General features: G+C 47.1%; 1 protein-coding gene across 1 annotated transcript in view; it reads right to left on the bottom strand.

Annotated features, from left to right (window-relative positions):
* Positions 1–19,301, bottom strand: part of Tfcp2l1 (transcription factor CP2 like 1) — a 59,381-nt gene that overhangs the window by 25,923 nt on the left and 14,157 nt on the right. The window contains exons 3-6 of the mRNA XM_021159286.3: positions 5,186–5,262; positions 4,587–4,692; positions 3,962–4,068; positions 1,906–2,058 (exon numbers count right to left, since the gene is read on the bottom strand). Coding sequence (XP_021014945.1) covers positions 1,906–2,058; positions 3,962–4,068; positions 4,587–4,692; positions 5,186–5,262 — 443 coding nt within the window. The remainder of the gene's footprint in view (positions 1–1,905; positions 2,059–3,961; positions 4,069–4,586; positions 4,693–5,185; positions 5,263–19,301) is intronic.

The raw sequence follows: 19,301 nt of genomic DNA, 5'->3' as shown, positions 1-19,301 counted from the left end.
GCACAGGGCTTGCATCCCAGTGTGCGTCTTCCTCAAGAGATGCCTTTTGGTTCCCAGATCAAGGGCTTTTAGGGAAACCTCCCTTGGGGTGACCCAGCCCTAGGTAAAGATAAGCTTGTAGTAAGCCACACAGGGACACTAACAGCAGGCATGAAATTCTATGTGAGCACAAAGGACTTGTCAGGGGAGCAGGGCAGACAGCCACACCTAGCCCCCTGCACTAAAGACCTATGCTCACTGGAAGCCTCTCTTCCTTGCCTCAGAAGCCATAGGTGAGGTAAGTACAGCCAGCTCATGGGTTAGCATGAATGTGGAGTAAAGCCCTCCACCTCAAACCCTTCAAAGAGCTGGTCAGAACAGGATGGCTTTGTCTTTCAGAAATCCATCAAGAACCCAAATTTGATGCCCCTGAAACCATGTAAAAAGGCCAGGGTCTGGTGACAAACACTGGGAATTCCAGAGATGAGGAAGCCAACCAGTGAGACTACCAAAGACTGGCCCTCTTGACCTCATACCTAATCCTTTAGCCTAATGGGCTAGTTCTAGGAGCAGTGAGAGGACCTATCTCAAAAATAAGGCAAATGACTCATGAAGAACCTAAGATTGACCTCTGACCTCCACATGCTACACATGTGCACTCACCCCCCACACACACACAAATATAAAACCCCATACATACAGAGAGGGAAAAATAGTTTGTAGGTAACATGCCTGCCATAGACTCAAAATGGCAGGCCGCAAAGAGTGAAGGTAGACTTGCTTTCAGGGACATCAAGCCAGTTGGGGGGCAGCCTCAACTGCTCAGCCTCTAGGTCTGCGGTTATACCTGTGAATATTTAGTTCCTGTCAATCACTGCTTAGGAAGATCAACGACTCTTGCTGTCTCTCTAACACAGCCCTATCTGAAACTGATCTGTTTCCAACAGGTTCCAAATTCATCTAGGTGTGAAGAAGGGTATTAAGTCTGGTCACACAAAGTGACCCCTGATAGGAGGGGGCTCTCAAGTGGACAGAAACATGTTAAACCTGCTGGTTGTGGGCTAGCCTCATGCTGTAAGAATGGCACAGGCCTGTTCCACCTTCCTTTTCCCTAAGGGCATTAGGGATGGTAAGAAGCTGGCTCCCACCTTCAGGAAATAATCAATCCAGATGAGGAGTTAGGAACCAGTAATGAGAGACTGCAGGGTGACTCAGGGCAAGAGGAGGCTGGATAGACTTCTGAAGATGTTCCTTTCTTGAAGATGACATGTGACAGAACTCAGGATGTCCTTGAATGTTAGAGCCAATTCCCTATCACTGAGCCACAGTGCTTCTCAAGAGAAAGCTAGACTGGGGTGGGGAACATTTCTCAATAGCAGAGCTCCTGTAGAGTGCCTGCCTGCCATGCAAAAAAGAGGCCTGAGTTTGGAAACAACCTCCACTTAAAGAGCCAGGTGTGACAACACATGCCTTCCATACTGGTCCTGAGGAGGCAGAGACATGAGGATCCCTGGAGCTCAATGCTCAGTCAGTCTTACTGAATGGAAAGTTCCAGGTTCAGTGAGAAAACCTGGCAAGATTCCTCAGCACATACACACACACACACACACACACAGAGCCAACCAATGCAAAGAAAAATGGCATTGAGCGAGACTACCAAAGACTGGCCCTCTTGACCTCATGCATACTTCTCTTTTGTTCTTATTTTGTTGGCGACAGGCTTCCACTCTTACAAAAGCAGAGTCTTGTACTGACATGGGAGACTCCCCAACAATTTTGAGTAACAAGAGAAGGCTGGGCAGGGACACAAGCCAGAATCAAGAGAGAGGAGCTAATACGAGGCCACACACCCAGCTGGGTCTGTGATCTAAGCCAAGGGTCCTTTGACCAGGTTTGACCAGGGTGGCTGTGTTAAGTGCATCATACCTTGAACACCTTGATCTGGCAGCTGGCAGAGTGTAGATGCTCTGAATAGTCCCCACTCTCATTCTGCTTAAACGTGTCAATCTGCACCCGAAAAGGCACTCCCTTCTCACCTCCATGCTTCCTGGGGGTGAATTCCGTGCTGATACAGTGCACCTGCGAGGGGAATGTGGGGCCTGAAATTGGGTAGATGAGGGGACTCTGGATGCCCCTAATGTCTCCCTCTCCCCAAGGAGGTAACCAAGCCTGCTTCCCCTAACTCTCCACTTACCCCATCAGGCCAAGGCCTTCTTGTCCTTTAGCCACAGAACAGAGGACATACATATCATCCTGCCTCTGTCCCTTAACTCTGGAGCTCTGTCTGATCAGCTAAATCCTCACCTTTGTTCCAGGCCACTAGACACAGTAGCCACCACCACCCCATCCATAAACCTTCCCCTTCATCACACCATCACCCCTCCCCACCCAGAAACCATCCCCTTCCTAAATCCCAGACTTGTGGGGCAACTGAGCACAGCCCTGTTGTTCTCTGACATCCTGGTCACTGAACAAGTCTGGAGTCATGGTCAGAATGCCAAACTCATCTCCATATTTTTAAGTGCATATTATATAGGAGGTACCAGATACCTATGTATTGTTCTGATATTGTAATGTGATAAAATTCGGTATTACTGCAATACAAAAAAACCTAAATTTTGCAACAAGAATATTATTTGCTTTTAAAGATTGTATCAGTGTGTTCCTTGTGTGTGTGTGCATACATGAACATGTGTACCTAGAAGACAGATTTTGACATTTATGTCTTCTTCAGTTGTCCCCCTCACCACCACCGCCGCCTCAACTTTTGTTAATGTTGTTGCTTTGTAGTTATTGGTTTTGTTAGATTTTTTTGATTTGTTGTTGTTATTACTGTTGTTGTGATAGATAGCCCTGGGGGTCCTGAGACTCACCCTGCAGACTAGGCTGATCTTAAACTCAGAGATCCACCTGCCTCTTGAATGGTGAGATTAAAGGCATGGGATAAAAGCCCACCATGACTGACGAGACCCACTTAATTTTTTAAGTCAGGGTTTCTCACTGAACTCATAGATTTGGCTAGGCTCGCTGGTAGATAAGCCCCAGGAATCCTGTTGTCTCCACCCCTTTAGCACTGGGGTCAGGTGTATGCAGATGTGACCAACCAGTTTTTACAAGCTGAGGATGGAACTCAAATCCTCATGTATACACAGCAAGCATTTTACTGTCTCTAGTTTTTTGAGCCATTCTCTTGGACCGGGCATATGTCTTAACTGTTAATAGGCTAATATAATCCTAGCACTCAGGAAATTGAGGCAGATATGTTCAAGGTCAGCTTGAGGCTCCATAGAAAGACCCTGCCTGTCTCAAAGACAAACAAAAATGGGGAAGAAATTTTATAAAACAATAACATACAGCTAGTCAATGAAAAGGCCAGGCTGGTAAAGAACCATACCAGGCCTTGGCCATCTGAACTCCAGATGGTATATAATTCAAGGTAGGAGCCATACATGTGCAAAAAAAATGAACTCAACAACTAGATAGAGTGGGAGAATGTTCCTTTCCAATTATCTGGCAAATACTGGCTTTAAAAACTTTGTTATTGCTAGGCATGGTGTCACATGCCTTTTATCTGGCACCTGGGAGGCAGAGAAACCTTCTGTAAGGTTGAGGCCAGCCTGGCCTACATAGAACAATGGTTCTCAACCTTCCTAACACTGAGACCCTTTAGTTCTTCATGTTGTGGTGACCCCCAGCCATAAAATTATTTTTGTTGCTATTTCATAACTGTAATTTTGCTACTATTATGAATCATAATGTAAATATCTGATATGCAGGATATCTTGGCCTACAGGCTGAGAACCACTGAAACGCAGTGTTCCAGGATAGCCCAGGGCTACATAGAGACACTGCCTCCAAAAAACCTCAAAAACAACAACAAAAGTCTTCCCGTCTTCTGTCCTCCCTTAGCTACTTTCCCTCCAACTGGAGACCATCTTAGTTAGCTGGCAGGCCGCCCTCCAAAGCTCTCATGTTTGCTTACCTGAATGAATGCAGATGCTCTCTTCGATGGGTCCCACAAAAACTCCACAGCATTCAGTTGGGTTGGGCTGGCCCTGGGGTCCAAGATACCAACAGACAGTGGAATATCTGTGCACACACACACACACATACACAAAAGTAAAATGGTCAGCTTCTCCCAAATATTGAGGGGAAAGACCCAATATGCTTGGGTCATCACTGAAAGTTCTCATGTTTCCTTCTTTTCTTTCTTTCCTTTTCCTTCCTTCCTTCCTTCCTTCCTTCCTTCCTTCTTTCCATATATAGGTGTATGGGGGTATTCTTGTGTGTGTGTGTGTGTGTGTGTGTTTTAGGGACTGAATTCATACTTGCACTTACCAGCCAAGCTATCTCATCAGTCCTCTTTCTTTTGGAAAAAGAAACTATATATATATATATATTTATGTTTATATTTACATTTGCATTCATATTTATGAACCATCCTGGCCTCAACCTCAACGTCTTTCTGCCTGTGCATCTCCAGTACTGGGCTTGCATGTATGTGCCACCATGCTGGGCTTCCCTGTGAACATAAATCCAAGTGGCACTCACAAAGAAGTCCCATATGGCCCAAGTGTCCAGGGTTGGTGCTGGCTAAGGAGACTCACCAATGTCCAGGATACGGTCCCCAGGCCGGCTCCACCGCCAACCCTCCAACTGTTGGTACTCTGTGTACTGCAGCCGGCGGTCATGGAAAACGACACGGATGATGCTCTGTGGAAGGCAAATGTTGGAGACAGCTCTGTGTAGGGACTGCAGGGCCACAAGATGAGCATGTATCCCTGTCCCCAGCCAGGGAAAACCTTCTACCCCTCTCCAGTCCCTTTTCCTAGGGCTTCCTGTCTATCCTCAGAATCCCAAGAACACGGACAATGGTAAGAAGGTGGATGCCTTCCCTGGTCTCCAGTATTCCGAACAGCTTCATATACATATCTGATTACTATGCTGTTATGTGCAAGTAAGAAAGGCTCAATTGAGGGCAAAATTAGGCCACAGCTTCTATCTATCTAACCCAGAACATACTTCACCAATGTAAGCCACCCCACCCTGCTCCACTGCCTATCCATCTAATCTCCACTGGGACAGTGCACTCCAGAAACTGGGATGGGACTAGCTCAGGGATTCCTTCCCACCACCCCCAGCCCCAGGCATTCAGACCCCACAGGCCCCTCTAGCATGTGAGGAGCCAGCCCTGAGGCTCACTCACCTTCACATATTTCGTGTTCAGATCTTGGAAGTCCCCTAGCTTCCGATTCTCCAGCAGCCGGATTTCATAGGACTGACCTGAGGGAGGAAGGCAATACATTTTCCATTTCTTTCTGTAATTTTATTCTGAGAGTGTATCTCATGTAGTTAAGGTAGACCTTGAACCCCTGACCCTCCGGTTTATGCCTCCTAGCCACACTCAGTTTATTCATGGGCTCTGGGCTTCAGAACTCTGGTCTAAATGCTCGCACAGTAAGCATTTTACACAGAGTAAAAATGGTTTCTAAAAATTGGTTTAAAAAATTAACTTCTCAGGGCCAGAGAGATAGCTTAACAGTTAGGAGCATTGAGTAATCTTCAATAGGACCCCAGTTCAATTCCTAGCTCTTCCTGGCCTCTGAAGGCACCAGGCACACGTGTGATGTACAGGAAACCAGAACACATACACATAATTCTTAAAAATTAAAACAAGTATTTCTCTCAAACCAGATGGCCTCAGCCGTGAACAACACAGAAATGGCCAAGGTTAAAGCTCAGGACCTGCGCAGCAAGGAAGAGGAGCTGTTGAAATAACTGGATGATCTGAAGGTGGAATTGCCCCAGCTTCACGTCACCAAAGTGACAAGTGATGCTGTGTCTAAGCTCCCCAAGATGTGAGTCGTACACAAGTCCTCACTTCCATTAGCCAGACTCAAAAAGAAAACCTCAGGAAATTCTACAAGGGCAAGAAGCACAAGCCCCTGGACCTGCGACCCAAGAAGACTAGAGTCATGAGCCACCATCGGCTCACCAAACATGAGGAGAAACTGAAGACCAAGAAGCAGCAAGCAGTGGAAGTTGCAAGACAACCAGGGCTACCAGTGAGACCTTGCCCCAGAATAAATAAACAATCTGTTTCTCAGAGCTTTATTTTAACATGAACAGCTGCTATGAGATGCTTAGTATGGACCAACTTTCCCAATCTGGGGTCAGAGACAAAGAGGAGATATGGCTCTAAAGTCACATGTATATAAATGTGAGCCTAATCCCAAAACAAAGCGGTCACAGCGACTCCTGGATGGCTTTACACGCAGCTATCAGAGCTTCAGAGAATGGAGTTGCAGCCTAGAACCCCAGTATAGGGGAAGTTGGCAGTTTAAGGCAAGCATAGGTCATGTGGTGAGACTCTGTCTCAAAAAACAAAGCAAAGAGCTGGTGAAATGGTGTAGGGAGAGAAGAGACTGTCATCTAACCGTCAACCGCCCCCAAACACACACACACACACATACACACACAGAGTGTTGAACATATTAAACAAAAGAAGCAACCAGTTAGAGAAATACCTCCACCCTCCTTCTGCTGAAGGGGAATCCAGTCCTGGAAACCGGGAATGTTTGACTAGATAGTCTCAGACAATCCGCCCTGAGTCTAACGACTTGCACAGTGAGACACACAGAGATGACAGACAACAAAAGACAGGATGTCAGAGGTAAAGAAAAGATGTGGACACAAGCCAAAGACTGCCTGGAGACACCAGAAGGTTAGTGGCCGACAGCAGCACCTTCCATGGGTGCCCAAGAAACAGTCCAGCACTGTGACCCTTCTCTCCCAGCCTTCAGAGCTGGGAGAACGAGCTGCCGCAGAAACAAGCCTGAGTGAGGGCGCCGGAATGGGCAGAGCTAGAAAGAAATGGAACCATTTGGACCATGTGGCTGAGCAGCAATCACATGCAGAGCACTCTGCAAACCCTGGGGCCCTGAGAGTCAGTAGAAGAGTCCCAGCCAGCATGTGGACCAGAGATTACTGACCCAGCCCAGACCGGATATGGTGGTACAGAGTCATTCACCTTTCTCTATTCACCACTGTGTGCATGTAGGTGGGCGTGTCTGTTTATATGTGCAGAAGCTCTGTTGTATGGGTGTGTCCAGGAGTGCAGTATATACACATAAATTTGGCAGCCAGAGGACAACCAACAGCTGCCCTTCCTCAAGCACTAGCCAACTGACCTGGGGCTGCCAAGTTTACTAGACTGGCTGGCCAGAGAGCCCCAGTGATCTGTTTTTACCTCCCTCACCTAAGCTCCGTTGCTGGTCCCCTGAACCAAGAGTCTAGCACTCCTTAGGCCTGGACAAACTAAGGGCCTTCCACACCCTAACTGGTTCTTCCAGTATCCTTGCCTTTGCTGAAGAATATAGATGGTGTTGGCAGAGGTCCAAGGCCCAAGTGGTCATTATGTGAGTGTACAGGCACTCCAGGGGGCCAATTAGCACTGGCCCCAGGTTCTGCAGGCTGACCTCCACTCAGGCCAAGTAGAGGCAGCTCCTGCCAGATAAAGAATTGTTTCTAAGTCTGCCCCAAGAGACAGCCCTGACACCTCACACTTACTGCCTGGGTTGTGGGCCAGGATCACATGGTGAGCTTCTTCATCTGAATGGGAATCTAATCTATGGAACCTTCCTCTCAAACATACATGCCTAGGATGATCTCCAGCCACCCGGCCTCTCCCATGTCATCCTGTTCCTGTAGATCAGCTGCCCTGCCCATGTGTGCCTCAAGGCTCACACATACTAGGTCCAGATTGACCTCCCTAGCCCTCACAGAATCCGCAAATTTCTGAGATTAAATGAGTTTGTATCATGCCTGGTTTTCCACCATACTTTTTGAGATAAGAGTCTCTCAATGAAATTGGAGTTCACCAATCCAGCTAGACTGATAGGCCAGCAAACCCCAGGGACCTACCAGTCTTTACCTTCTCTGTACTGGGAATACCAGAGTCAGTTCTTTTTTCTTTTAGATTTAATTTAAAAATTTCAAATCTATGGGTGCATGTGCGCATGCCTGCAGAGGCCAATAGAGGTCTTAGGATCACTGGAACTGGAGCTATAGGCTGTTGTGTGGCTTTTATGGGTGCTGGATCCTCTGAAAGAGTATCAGTCAGCAAAAGAGGGACAGGATGAAGCATAATTAATAATTCCTTAATAGACTAGGAGATGGGAAGGCTAGGTCCACTCACTCTGACAATGGACAGGGCATCTGAAACAGGCTGGCACATGCAGGTGGCATGGGAGAGAACTCTGAAGAATAGATAGAGTGTCTGTGGTCAAGGGAAGGAAGGAGTGACCATGACAGAAACTCCAAGCAAAGTGCAGCAAGGCCCGGGGATTACCTCTGGAGAACATTAACGAGCAGCTTCACTCATGGGAACACAGTGGTGCTGGAGACTACTGGGATATTGATTTGCCAAGCAAGGTCTCTCAACTAGCCAACAGCAGAACTAGAAACCAGGAGCCCCACTGGATTAAAGTGGAGACTCACAGGTTCGTTCCCCAGACAAACTCAAGCACAAAAAGGGTGAAAGGGCCAGGCTGTTACGTGTGCTTCTTTTTCACCTTTTCTATCGGGAAGGCTTGTACTTAAGGCTATCACAAGAATCTTACAACATGTCTGTCAAATTAAGATCTTTTCAACTAAGCAATTATTTGATAATGGAGAGGGGGAAAATCATTACTGGAAATGAGAATTTTTATTTCAGAGTTATGAAACAAAAGTGTTCTTGGGGTTGCTTTGTTTCTGACCTGAGAATGACCTTGAGAATGAATGATCCTCCTGCTCCAGCTCCAGGGCATTTGATTTCAGGTCACAGACACACCACCACCCTCAGTTTAAGGGGTTATGGGATACTGAGGTCAAACCCCAGGCTTTGTTCACGGTAGGTGAACACTCTGCCAACCAACTTGGTAGCCACTCTCAGTCTCAGCCAATCAAGTCACTTTTTAAACCTGAACCAATATTTTAAAGCATGCATCACATCTTCACACCATAAATCATAATCATATACCATAAAAAGACAGTGGGGAACCATTGTCTTTGTGGGGTCTCCCACCCAGGTTTGTCTCTTGCAACTCTGACACTCTGAGACTTGGAGGGGTGACAGAGTGCCTAGCAAGGAATTTGGTGCAGTCTGGGAGGTCCGAGGATCCCAGCCTGGCAGGAGGAAGTAGATAAGCAATGGCAGTCAGGTGACACCAGAAAACAGCCTCAAGGAAATTCCCTGGGAAGACTCGCCGCCGGCCCAGCCCTCTACTTCAGATTGTTAAAGGCCTGCCTGCCAAAGGATAGCCGGGAAAGAGCCCCAGGTTACTTTGTGATGTAAACTAGCCCTAGGCTGGTGGCTCCCAGCCCAGCCCAGGGAGCCAAGGTGACCTGGGAGTGGCTAGAACAGAGTCAGGACTCACACCACCCTCTCAAACAAGGGTGGCTGAGCCCTGCTGAGCCCTTCCTTCTTCAATCCCAGGGCTCTATATACTGTCCCGCCAAGGAGACAGTACTTAGAGGGGACTCTCTGGAAGAATTTAAGTTCAGCCTGATTCCACACCTCCATCCAATGGGATGGCTGGAAACATGCCCGCCCAAAGGGACCTGAACCACCAGAATGAGCAAAGAAATGTCTAGGTTCTATTGGCTTTGCCTGCTACTTTATCTTACAGTGGCAGAAGGGGTAGTGAAACACACACACACACACACCTCATTTTTCTTCTTTTCCTTAAAGTAACCCACACTATTGGTTGTGGCAGTATCAAAGTTCCCGTGAAGGCTCAGGTAGAAACTACAATCAGTAACAAGTCCCAGTGGCAAGGACCCTGCCATTAGAATATGGAAGCAACTCAGTACCAGGCAGGCAGGAAAGAGCACAGCTGAGTTTCAACAAAACATTTTACTGGCTCCTGGTGGCAGCCAGAGGGTAACCTGTGGGACAGGGTTCTCTCCCTATACCATGTATGTTCTGGGATTGAACTCAGGCATGATGACAAGCATGTAAGGGGAGGTTCTGTTGCTAAGGTCTAGTTCTCCAATTGGTTCTTGTCTTGTCAATAAAGAAGGGGGTGGAGGAGCCGGGCGTGGTGGTGACGCCTTTAATCCCAGCACTGGGGAGGCAGAGGCAGGTGGATTTCTGAGTTCGAGGCCAGCCTGGTCTACAAAGTGAGTGCCAGGACAGCCAGGGCTATACAAGAGAAACCCTGTCTCGAAAAACAAAAAAAAAAAAAAAAAAGGGGGGGGGGGTGGGGTGGGCAATTGCTAGAGCAATTGCTGGACACAAAGTACAGTTGGAACTTCCAGGTCCCCAGAGAAAAAGGAGAGGCAGGGAAAGGGGTTGTGGGCTTTTCTGACATGCTTTGAATGAGAAGAAAGCAGTAGTCGTGTAAGGTCTCAGGGCAGCTAGGGCCTGTGGCCTCCACTATGGGCAGGAGCCGATGTTGGCGGGGGACTAGCTGATGTAACCCACTAAGAGGGAGAAATGGAGATAATAAATTGATACTGGCATGAATTTTCAGGCAGGAGGTATCTGTGCCCAGCAATTGTGCCTTTAGAGGCAAATTCTAAAGGTAACAGAGCAGTGTGTGTGTGTGTGTGTGTGTGTGTGTGTTTTATCCATGGATGCAAGGGTCTCAGGAGTGGGCTGGTAAGAGAAGCCAGGTCAGTGCTAGCAGCTGGATCCCAGAGCTAAGCCAGGAGAAACAAAAAGGAGCCAAGAGGGGCTGGTAACAGGGTCGCAGCTCTGGGGCAAAGGCTGTAGTGTGTTTTTAAAACTGCACACAACACAAGCGCCTAAATCTTTTGAGCTACCCTGCTGGCCCAAAATATGAATTTTCATAATCTTTGATATTTTGCCAGTATCCCTGAAAGTCCTTCCTACATCAATAGTAAAGCCACAGGTCCCAGGAAAAGCACCTACCTGTTCCCCGGAAGAGCTTCCCCAAGTTTCTTGCTCATAGTCGATTCTACCATAGCCCCCTAAGGAGCTGGCAAACTGAGAAGAGCATGAATCTTCCTTATCCCCCGGAAATGATTTAAAAATGGTGAGTAAAAATAAGAGTCTGACTCACATCAGCTTAGCAGTAAGTGAACAAACGCAGCAGACTGTTAATTTCCCACACGACACAGGTAGGAGGAACAGCCATTATCTTACTGTGCATGCATCCTCTCTGACATTTTGACACCCCTCAGTGTGACGGTGAATACTGAATGTCAACTTGACAGATCTAGAACCACCTAGGAGACAGAGTCTGGGACACCAGAGAGTACCTTCTAGGTTAGTCTAACTGAGGTGGGAAGACCCATCCTAATGTGGGTGTCACTGTCCATGGTCTGGGGTCTAAGAGTGAATGAAAAGGAGGAAGTGAGCTAGCTGAGCACCAGCATCATAGAGGATGTCCAGCTGCTTCACAGTTCTGCTGCATGCCTTCCCTGCCGTGGTGAACTGTACCTACAAACTGTGACCAAAACAACCCATTCTTTCCAGACATTGCTTTTGAGTATTTTGTCACAGTAACAAGACAAGTAGCTAATGGTCTTGATACCCCACCTCCAGGGTGCTAGCTCATAGGGTGAACAATGGTGCTTTAGAATATTTGTGCAAGGGGTTGGGCAAATGGCTCAGAGGGTAAAGTGCTTGTCCACATAAAAGTCACGTGAACTTGTGAGAGGTGGAGACCATGGAGTAAGCTAAGCTGGCTAGCCAAAAAAGCCAAACCTCAAACTCACGGTTCAGAGAGAGATCCTACTTCAATATTTAGGGAGCAGCATGGTGGAGGAAGGTGCTGACATCTTGGACATCCATACACACACACACACACACACACACACACACACACACACACAGGCAAGCAAGCACATGAACATACATAAAAGAAAAAGACAGCAGCACTGATAGTTAAACCCTGGAAACATACTGAAAAACTCTACCACTGCGTTCCTAGGAAATTGTAACACAGATGAGGAGAACAAGGTATACGCTGTTACTTAGGGGTCCAAGTTAGCATCGTGTGGGCACAGGAGAGACAAACCTAAACAGAGTCACAGTATACAGCCACCTTGCCTGCACCCTTCAGTATCATGGTAGACAGGGGGAGGTCAGAACAGGTGCAGCTGACCAGCTGATGGGGGAGACTGAGCCTCATCCTCCAAGGAGCTTCAATCAGGCCAGCACCCTGCTACAAAGGACGCTGCCAAGGGCTGCAGGCATGGCACTGTGAGAGAACACTTGCTTTGCCTGCTCAGGACCCTAGGTTTGATTCCTGCTGTGGGGGATGGGAGGTAGGCAGACTGGCAATGGCTGCAGAATCGCACTATGCAGTTGTGGTGTCCTGGAACTCCCTACATACACCACAAAGGCCTCTAGCTCACAAAGATCCACCTGTCTCTGTCTACTGAGTGCTGCAGTTAAAGGTGTGCATGCAATACCATGCCAGGGCCTTAACAGCACTGTTGAGGTATATGACAAGTGCTGCTATTTTATCTGTGCCAAATTTTCTCAGTTTGGGTATATAAAATAATGTGCTTGAAGACACCAAGATGGCTTCGCTGGTAAAGATGCCTGCCACTAAGCCTGAACACCTAAGTTCAATCTTGGGACCCATATGGTAGAAGGCTAGAACCAACTCCCACAGGTTGTCTGTCTGTCTGTTGTATGAACGTGCGCGCGCGCGCGCACGCACGCGCGCACACACACACACACACACACACACACACACACACGGCCAATCAGCCAGGTAGGCATTTGAGGAAGGGGAACCAATTAAGAGTCACAAAACCACATCAAGCAGACAGGAGGTTCTAGCCCAAGGAACTAAGAATCCATGGTGCAGGAGCTGGAGATGTAGATGTTGGTAGAGCACTCGCCTATTATGTAGTATGTATGAGGCCCTGGGTTTGCTATCTAGCACTACAAAAACAGAGCATAGTGGTGCACACTTGTAATTCCAGAACTCAGGAGAGGTAAGATAATCCGAAGTTTAATATCATCTTAGGGGCTGGAGAGATGGCTCAGAGGTTAAGAGCACTGTCTGCTCTTCCAGAGGTCCTGAGTTTAATTCCCAGCACCCATATAGTGGCTCTCAACCATCTGTAATGGGATCTGGTGTCCTCTTCTGGCCTGCAGGCATACATGTCCATTATGTACACAGATGTACAGGCAGAACACTGTGTACATAATAAATAAATCTTTTCTTTAAAAAAAAAAAAAAAGATCATCTTAGACTATATAGCACTGAGTCAGCCTGGGTTCCATGAAACCCTGTCTTGAAAAAAAAAAAAAAAATCAAAGACTCCACAGTGCAATGTAACTATGCCACTTCAAGATGAGGAAAGGGGCTCCAGGGGGATGTTAATATGCCCCAGATCAGTAGCAAAGGCTCGGCCGTCTGCCGCCTAGACCTAAACAAGAAAGGAAAAGGGCCAGGACAGCCAGGGCTAAACAGAGAAACCCTGTCTCGAAAAACCAAAAAAAGAAAAGAAAGGAAAGGAAAGGAAAGGAAAGGAAAGGAAAGGAAAGGAAAGGAAAGGAAAGGAAAGGAAAGGAAAGGAAAGGAAAAAGGAAAAGGGAGCTAGGGTCAGGGCACCCTGAGTCTAGACCCTCCAAGGTCTGGTCTGTATGACCAAGCAATTTCTTTGTTTGGTGGTTTGCTTTTTTGCTGTGATAGAACCATGCATGTTAGGTAAGCACTCTGCCGCTGGGCTGCACAAGTTGTTGTTCAACTTGTGTCATGGGCAAGTTGTGAAGTTATAAGAGTTAGTTGTGTGCTGCATATGCATATGTGTATAGGTTACTGGGAAGGTCAGTGTGAGGGAGGGAGGAAGGCAGGGAAGGGGGGGCCGGGGGGAGAGAGAGAGAGAGAAAATGCTGCATGCATATGTATGTTTGTGTACTGGGGTTCCTGGGCATTACACAGAGGCCACAAAGAACACTGAATGTCCTGTCCTGTCATTCTGTCTTATTCCCTTGAGACAGGGAATAAGGAGCTAGGCTGGCAGCCAGCAAACCCAATTATCCTCATGTCTCTGCCAGCCACAGCACTGGGGTTGTTGGTACAGGTGTAGTCATGCCCATTGTTTTGTGTGCTAGAGACCTGAACTCTGGACCTCATGCTGGCCCAGTATGGCCATCTCCCCAGCTTCCAGAGACAAGTTTTCAACTTGCCTGTGTCTCTTTCTCAATACCTACAAAATGCTGTCTGGAGTGCCTCTTGTGAGCACTCTTCATGACCACATCCTAACAGCAAGGTAAGGACAGCACTTTCTTGACCCGCCCCACCCCTTTGCTGGCCACTCTAAACTATACAAATAAACTCTCCTGCAGCCACACCACCCAATACCCCAAGTAACCCAGTACTTAAGGTCACTTAGCCAGGAGGCAATATAGCAGAAACCCATCCCTGGGACTTGGACTCAAGATCCCCTGTACATATGCATGCAGCACATTCTCTCTCAGGCAGTCCAGTCTTCCAGAAGGCAGCGCCTGTGTCCACAGTGCTGCCCAGAGCAGCCTATCCCAGCTGATCTCCAATGGGCAGAGGCCACCAGGTGCCTTTGCAAGAAGGGCAGACAAGCCAGAGTAGTTCTGCCCAGTGGGCAGAACCCAGAGCACGGCCTTCTGCCCAGATCACTGTGTTCCCAAGAACAGGAGGCAATTGCCAGGGCCAGCCAAGATTTACAGGTTGTTTACTTTCCAACAGTTGCTGGTTTAGGTAATGAATGCCACGTAAAATATAATAAGAGGCCATCCTCACCCCAGAGAAAGGAGGGCAGCGTGCCAAAAGCACTAGAAGAATGGCAGAGGAGGAAAGCACGGTGCAGTGGCCATGCAGCCCAGCACGGGCAATTTGTCTCGTCACCTCAACTTATGGTACTATTCAAGTACCCATGACTGTGACAGAGTGCACTCAGTCAGGGAGACAGCACACCACAGGGACAAAGCCTTTCTGTCCAGGGGCCTGAGCCTTTTCCCTGAAGGTCATGACCTATGTCTAAGAAGGCCTTAACCTCCTTTCTGCTATGAATGTCATGAATGAGGTTATCAAGCCTGGTATACTATAGTCAGAATAGGCAAGACAGTTATCTGTGGGTACTCCTGAAGAAGAAAACCATGGCCTGGGCACTTAGAAGGGGCTGCTGCCAGGACTGCCTCAGGGCAGCAGAAGAACAGGAAACACCTTGTGGTGCAAACAGTGAGGAAATGCTCAAGGCACAAAGTGACAGGGGAGCCAGGCAGAGGCACTCCCTTACAGCATCAGCAAGACAACACGAGCAAAGGAATGGGTACCAAAGAATTCAGTGTTAACCTGTAAATGCCAGGGCAGGAAGATCAGGAAAATAATGGGAAAGTAAATTCTTTCTTTTAAGATTCTTTAAATGTGTGTATTTATGGGGCAAAGGAATGCATACACATGTGAGCTACAGGACAACTACAGGGAGTCTGCTCTCTCCTCTAACTATGTGGGTCCCAGGGACTGAATTCAGGTCAGACTTGAAGGCAAGCATCTTCACCAGTTGAGCCATTTCACCAACACAGAAAATCTTTACCTCTTGATGATGATGATGATGATGATGTGTGGAGGCCAGAGGTCAATGTCAGGGCTCCTCCTCTATCCCTCTCCACATTATTTTTTGAGGCAGAGTCTCTCACTGACCCTGGAACTCACTGATTCAGTGATCCTGGCTAGCCAGTGAGCTGGAGGGATTCACTTGTCTTTATCTTCCCAACACTGGGGTTGAAAGCATGCACTACCACACCTGGATTTTTTTTTTTTTTATTCCTGTGGGTGTTGGGGACCACCAAACTTGAGTCCTCGGGCTTGCTTGACAAGCTTTTCACTGCCTGAGCTATTTTATCTCCCCAGCTAGAGAAAACTTACAGATACATTTCTAATACATGTGTAGGAAAAGGAAAACAAATAGGAAGTCACTATTAGGCAATTACAGAAAGGGGGTCAAGCTATCAGCACAGCCTAAGTGACCCCTCTGCTAAAAGACTTCATTAGCTGCACAGGGACACTTGTAAATCCACCACAGAAGCCCGACAGAGACACACAATGACCATTGGCGGTCTTAATTCAGTCTTTAGGCTAACATCACTAGCACTAAGAAACTCATCATGAGCCGGGCGTGGTGGCGCATGCCTTTAATCCCAGCACTCGGGAGGCAGAGGCAGGCGGATTTCTGAGTTCGAGGCCAGCCTGGTCTACAAAGTGAGTGCCAGGACAGCCAGGGCTATACAGAGAAACCCTGTCTCGAAAAACCTAAAAAAAAAAAAAAAAAAAGAAACTCATCATGATTCCCAGTGGGACACCCTGCCAAGGAGCCTTTTACTTCAGCAGCACTCAGACCAAGAGATGCAGAATCTGCATGTCAAATACAAAACTTCTGAGAGGGGCTCAGGAGCCAGCTCAGAGAGTGAAGTACCTGGTGTGCAAGTACAAAGGCCAGAGTTCCATGCCTAGAACCAGCGCTTTTTGTTGTTGTTGTTGTTAAAAATAAACAAATAAATAAAGCCATGCTGGCCAGGCCTGGTAGTTAGTACACCTTTAAAGCCAGCAGTAAGGACCTAGAGGCAGGCAGCCCTCTGTGAGTTCCAAGAGCCAGGACTACATGAAGGGACTAGAAATCCATAACAAAATGAGACATGGAGTCCCTGGTGCTTGCTGCCTAGCCAGCCTAGCTGAACGTGTGAGTTCTAGGCCAGTTTTAGACCCTAAGTCAGAAGGCAAATGGAAGGTGCTTGGGAAAGGACATCACAGGTATTCTCTGGCCTACACATACAGATACACACATACAAATATACATAGAACGGGCTAGAGAGATGGCTCATCAGTTAAGAGTACTGACTGCTCTTCCAGAGGTCCTGAGTTCAATTCCCAGCAACCACATGGTGGCTCACAACCATCCATAATGAAACCTGATGCCCTCTTCTGGTATGTTTGAAGACAGCTACAGTGTACTTATATATATTAAATAAATAAATCTTTAAAAAAATAAACTCCACAAATATACTTAGAAGACCTTAGAGGATGCTGCGGGATCAGAGGTAGATGTGCATAATAATATGCTCAAAGCACTAGGTGGAATCCCTAACAGTATCATTCCCCACAAGAAGTACATCAGAGGGAGGAGGGAGGTTGTAAGGTTGGACACTGGGTACCAAAACAAGTTGGAAAGGAAGAGCAGGTTCCAGTGTTCCACAGCACTGCAGGATAACTGTGGTTTAGAGCTTCTTATTGGATGCGCACAATCCAGCAATCAGGAGGCTGAGGCAGGATTCGCAAAGGTTTGAGGCCAGCCTAGGCTACATAGAGAGATCCTATCCCAAGAAAATAAAATGACAAAAGAATAAGGAGGGAGTTCAAAGGTTCCCAACACAACAGACACACACACACACCACCACCACCAAAAACAACAATAACACTGATTAATATTCAGAGATGGATATGTTTATCACCTGATGTGATCATTATGACCTACATACACACAACACCACAAACATATACTATTTTAAAAATTAAAGACTGCAATTGGGCATGATGGTGCATGTCTTTAATCCCAGCACTCAGGAGGCAGAGGTGATGGGGTGGAAGGAAGGGTCTCTGAAACCCACACCGTGGAGGAACAGGCTCGATGCCCAGTGTCCTCTGACCTCCACATGAACAAATGCCATGGCATGTGCATACATGTAAATAGACATAATCATATAAATGTCATCTTAAAATATTTTTTAAGGGCTGGAGAGATGGCTCAGCAGTTAAGAGCACTGACTGCTCTTTCAGAGGTCCTGAGTTCAAATCCCAGCAACCACATGGTGGCTCACAACCATCAGTAATGAGATCTGATGCTCTCTTCTGGCGTGTCTGAAGACGGCTACAGTGTACTTACATGTAATAAATAAATAAATAAATCTTTTTTAAAAAATATTTTAAGGTATTTAGCATCCAAGGAACATTGATACCTAAGATTGTCCTTTGGCCTCCACAGACACACACACATGTGACAGAGCAGTTATTTACTATGAACAAGACCCCCAGTTCTCCTACCCACACACCCACACATACAGAGCCAGAACAACAGTTCACCAACTAAAGAAGGACTAAACAGGATATGGACACATTACCCACGTATAGAAGGTGGTTCTGTGATTTCAAGGAGTTGAGGTCATTTATTATATGAAGGTAAGCTAAGCTGCGGAGACACTGTGCTGAGTTAAAGAAGACAGTCTCAAATGGCCAACATTTCCAGGACATCATTAATAGGCAAACTGTATGTGTCCATGTCCATGTGTGTGCATCGCATCTTTCTCTTCTTGTCCCTCCCTCCCTCCCTCTTAGTCAGAGATCTTTCACTGAACCTGGAACTCACTTGCTAGCAAGCCCCTAGGGACCCTCCTACCTCTACTTTCAGTGTTGGAATTAAAGGTATACTACCACATCCGGCTCCTGCTCCTCCACAAGGGTTCTAAGGATTGAGTTCAGATCCTCATGCTGTTCTTACAGAGAACTGAATTCAGTTTCACCCATGAGGCAGCTCACAGCCAAGCTGTAACTCTAGTTGCAGTGGATTTGATGTCTTCTTCTGATCTCCACCTGTCCAAGGCACATGCAATGGTATACATACTTGCATATATACATACATACATACATACATACATACATACATGCAGGGTGTGATGGTTTTATATGAGAATGGCCTCATAGGCTCACATATTTGAATGCTTAGTCCCCAGTTAGTGGAACTTTTGGAAGGATTGGGAAGTGTAGCCTTGTTGGAGGAGGTGTGTCACTGGAGATGGGCTTTGAAGTTTTAAAAGCCTAGTCTGTCTCTGTCTGTCTGTCTGTCTGTCTGTCTGTCTCTCTCTCTGCCTGTGAATCTTTTATAAGAGTTGTCTTGGTCATAGTATGTCTTCAGAGCAATAGAACCATGACTAAGACATGGGGAAAGCATTCCTAAGCATGCTTATGAATAAAAATAAATCTTAAAAAAAAGACAAACAAAAGCCAGGTAGTGGCATATGCCTCTAATCTCCAGAAGCTCATCAGAGTGCAAGTGGCCTGCATGCTGTAACCCCAGCACTTGGGAAGATCAGTAGTTCAAGGCCATTCCTCAGCTATATGAGACCCCGGAGGACGGGAGAGAGGGCCTGGAGGAAGGGAAGGAAGGAAAGGAGGGCTACCACTGCATGTTCTGGGGCAATTCATACAACCTGTCTAAGCCTCGGTTTACCCACCTATGAAAGGCTGAGGAACAAAGGCGAGCCCAAGCTCCTGTAATCTGAATACATTTACAATCACCAGTAATCTGCAGGTTCTGATCAGTTG

This window comes from Mus caroli, unplaced genomic scaffold, assembly GCF_978045245.1.
Source record: "Mus caroli unplaced genomic scaffold, Mus_caroli_1 scaffold_1, whole genome shotgun sequence".
Taxonomy (NCBI): domain Eukaryota; kingdom Metazoa; phylum Chordata; class Mammalia; order Rodentia; family Muridae; genus Mus; species Mus caroli.
This window is presented reverse-complemented; position numbering and strand designations above follow the sequence as displayed.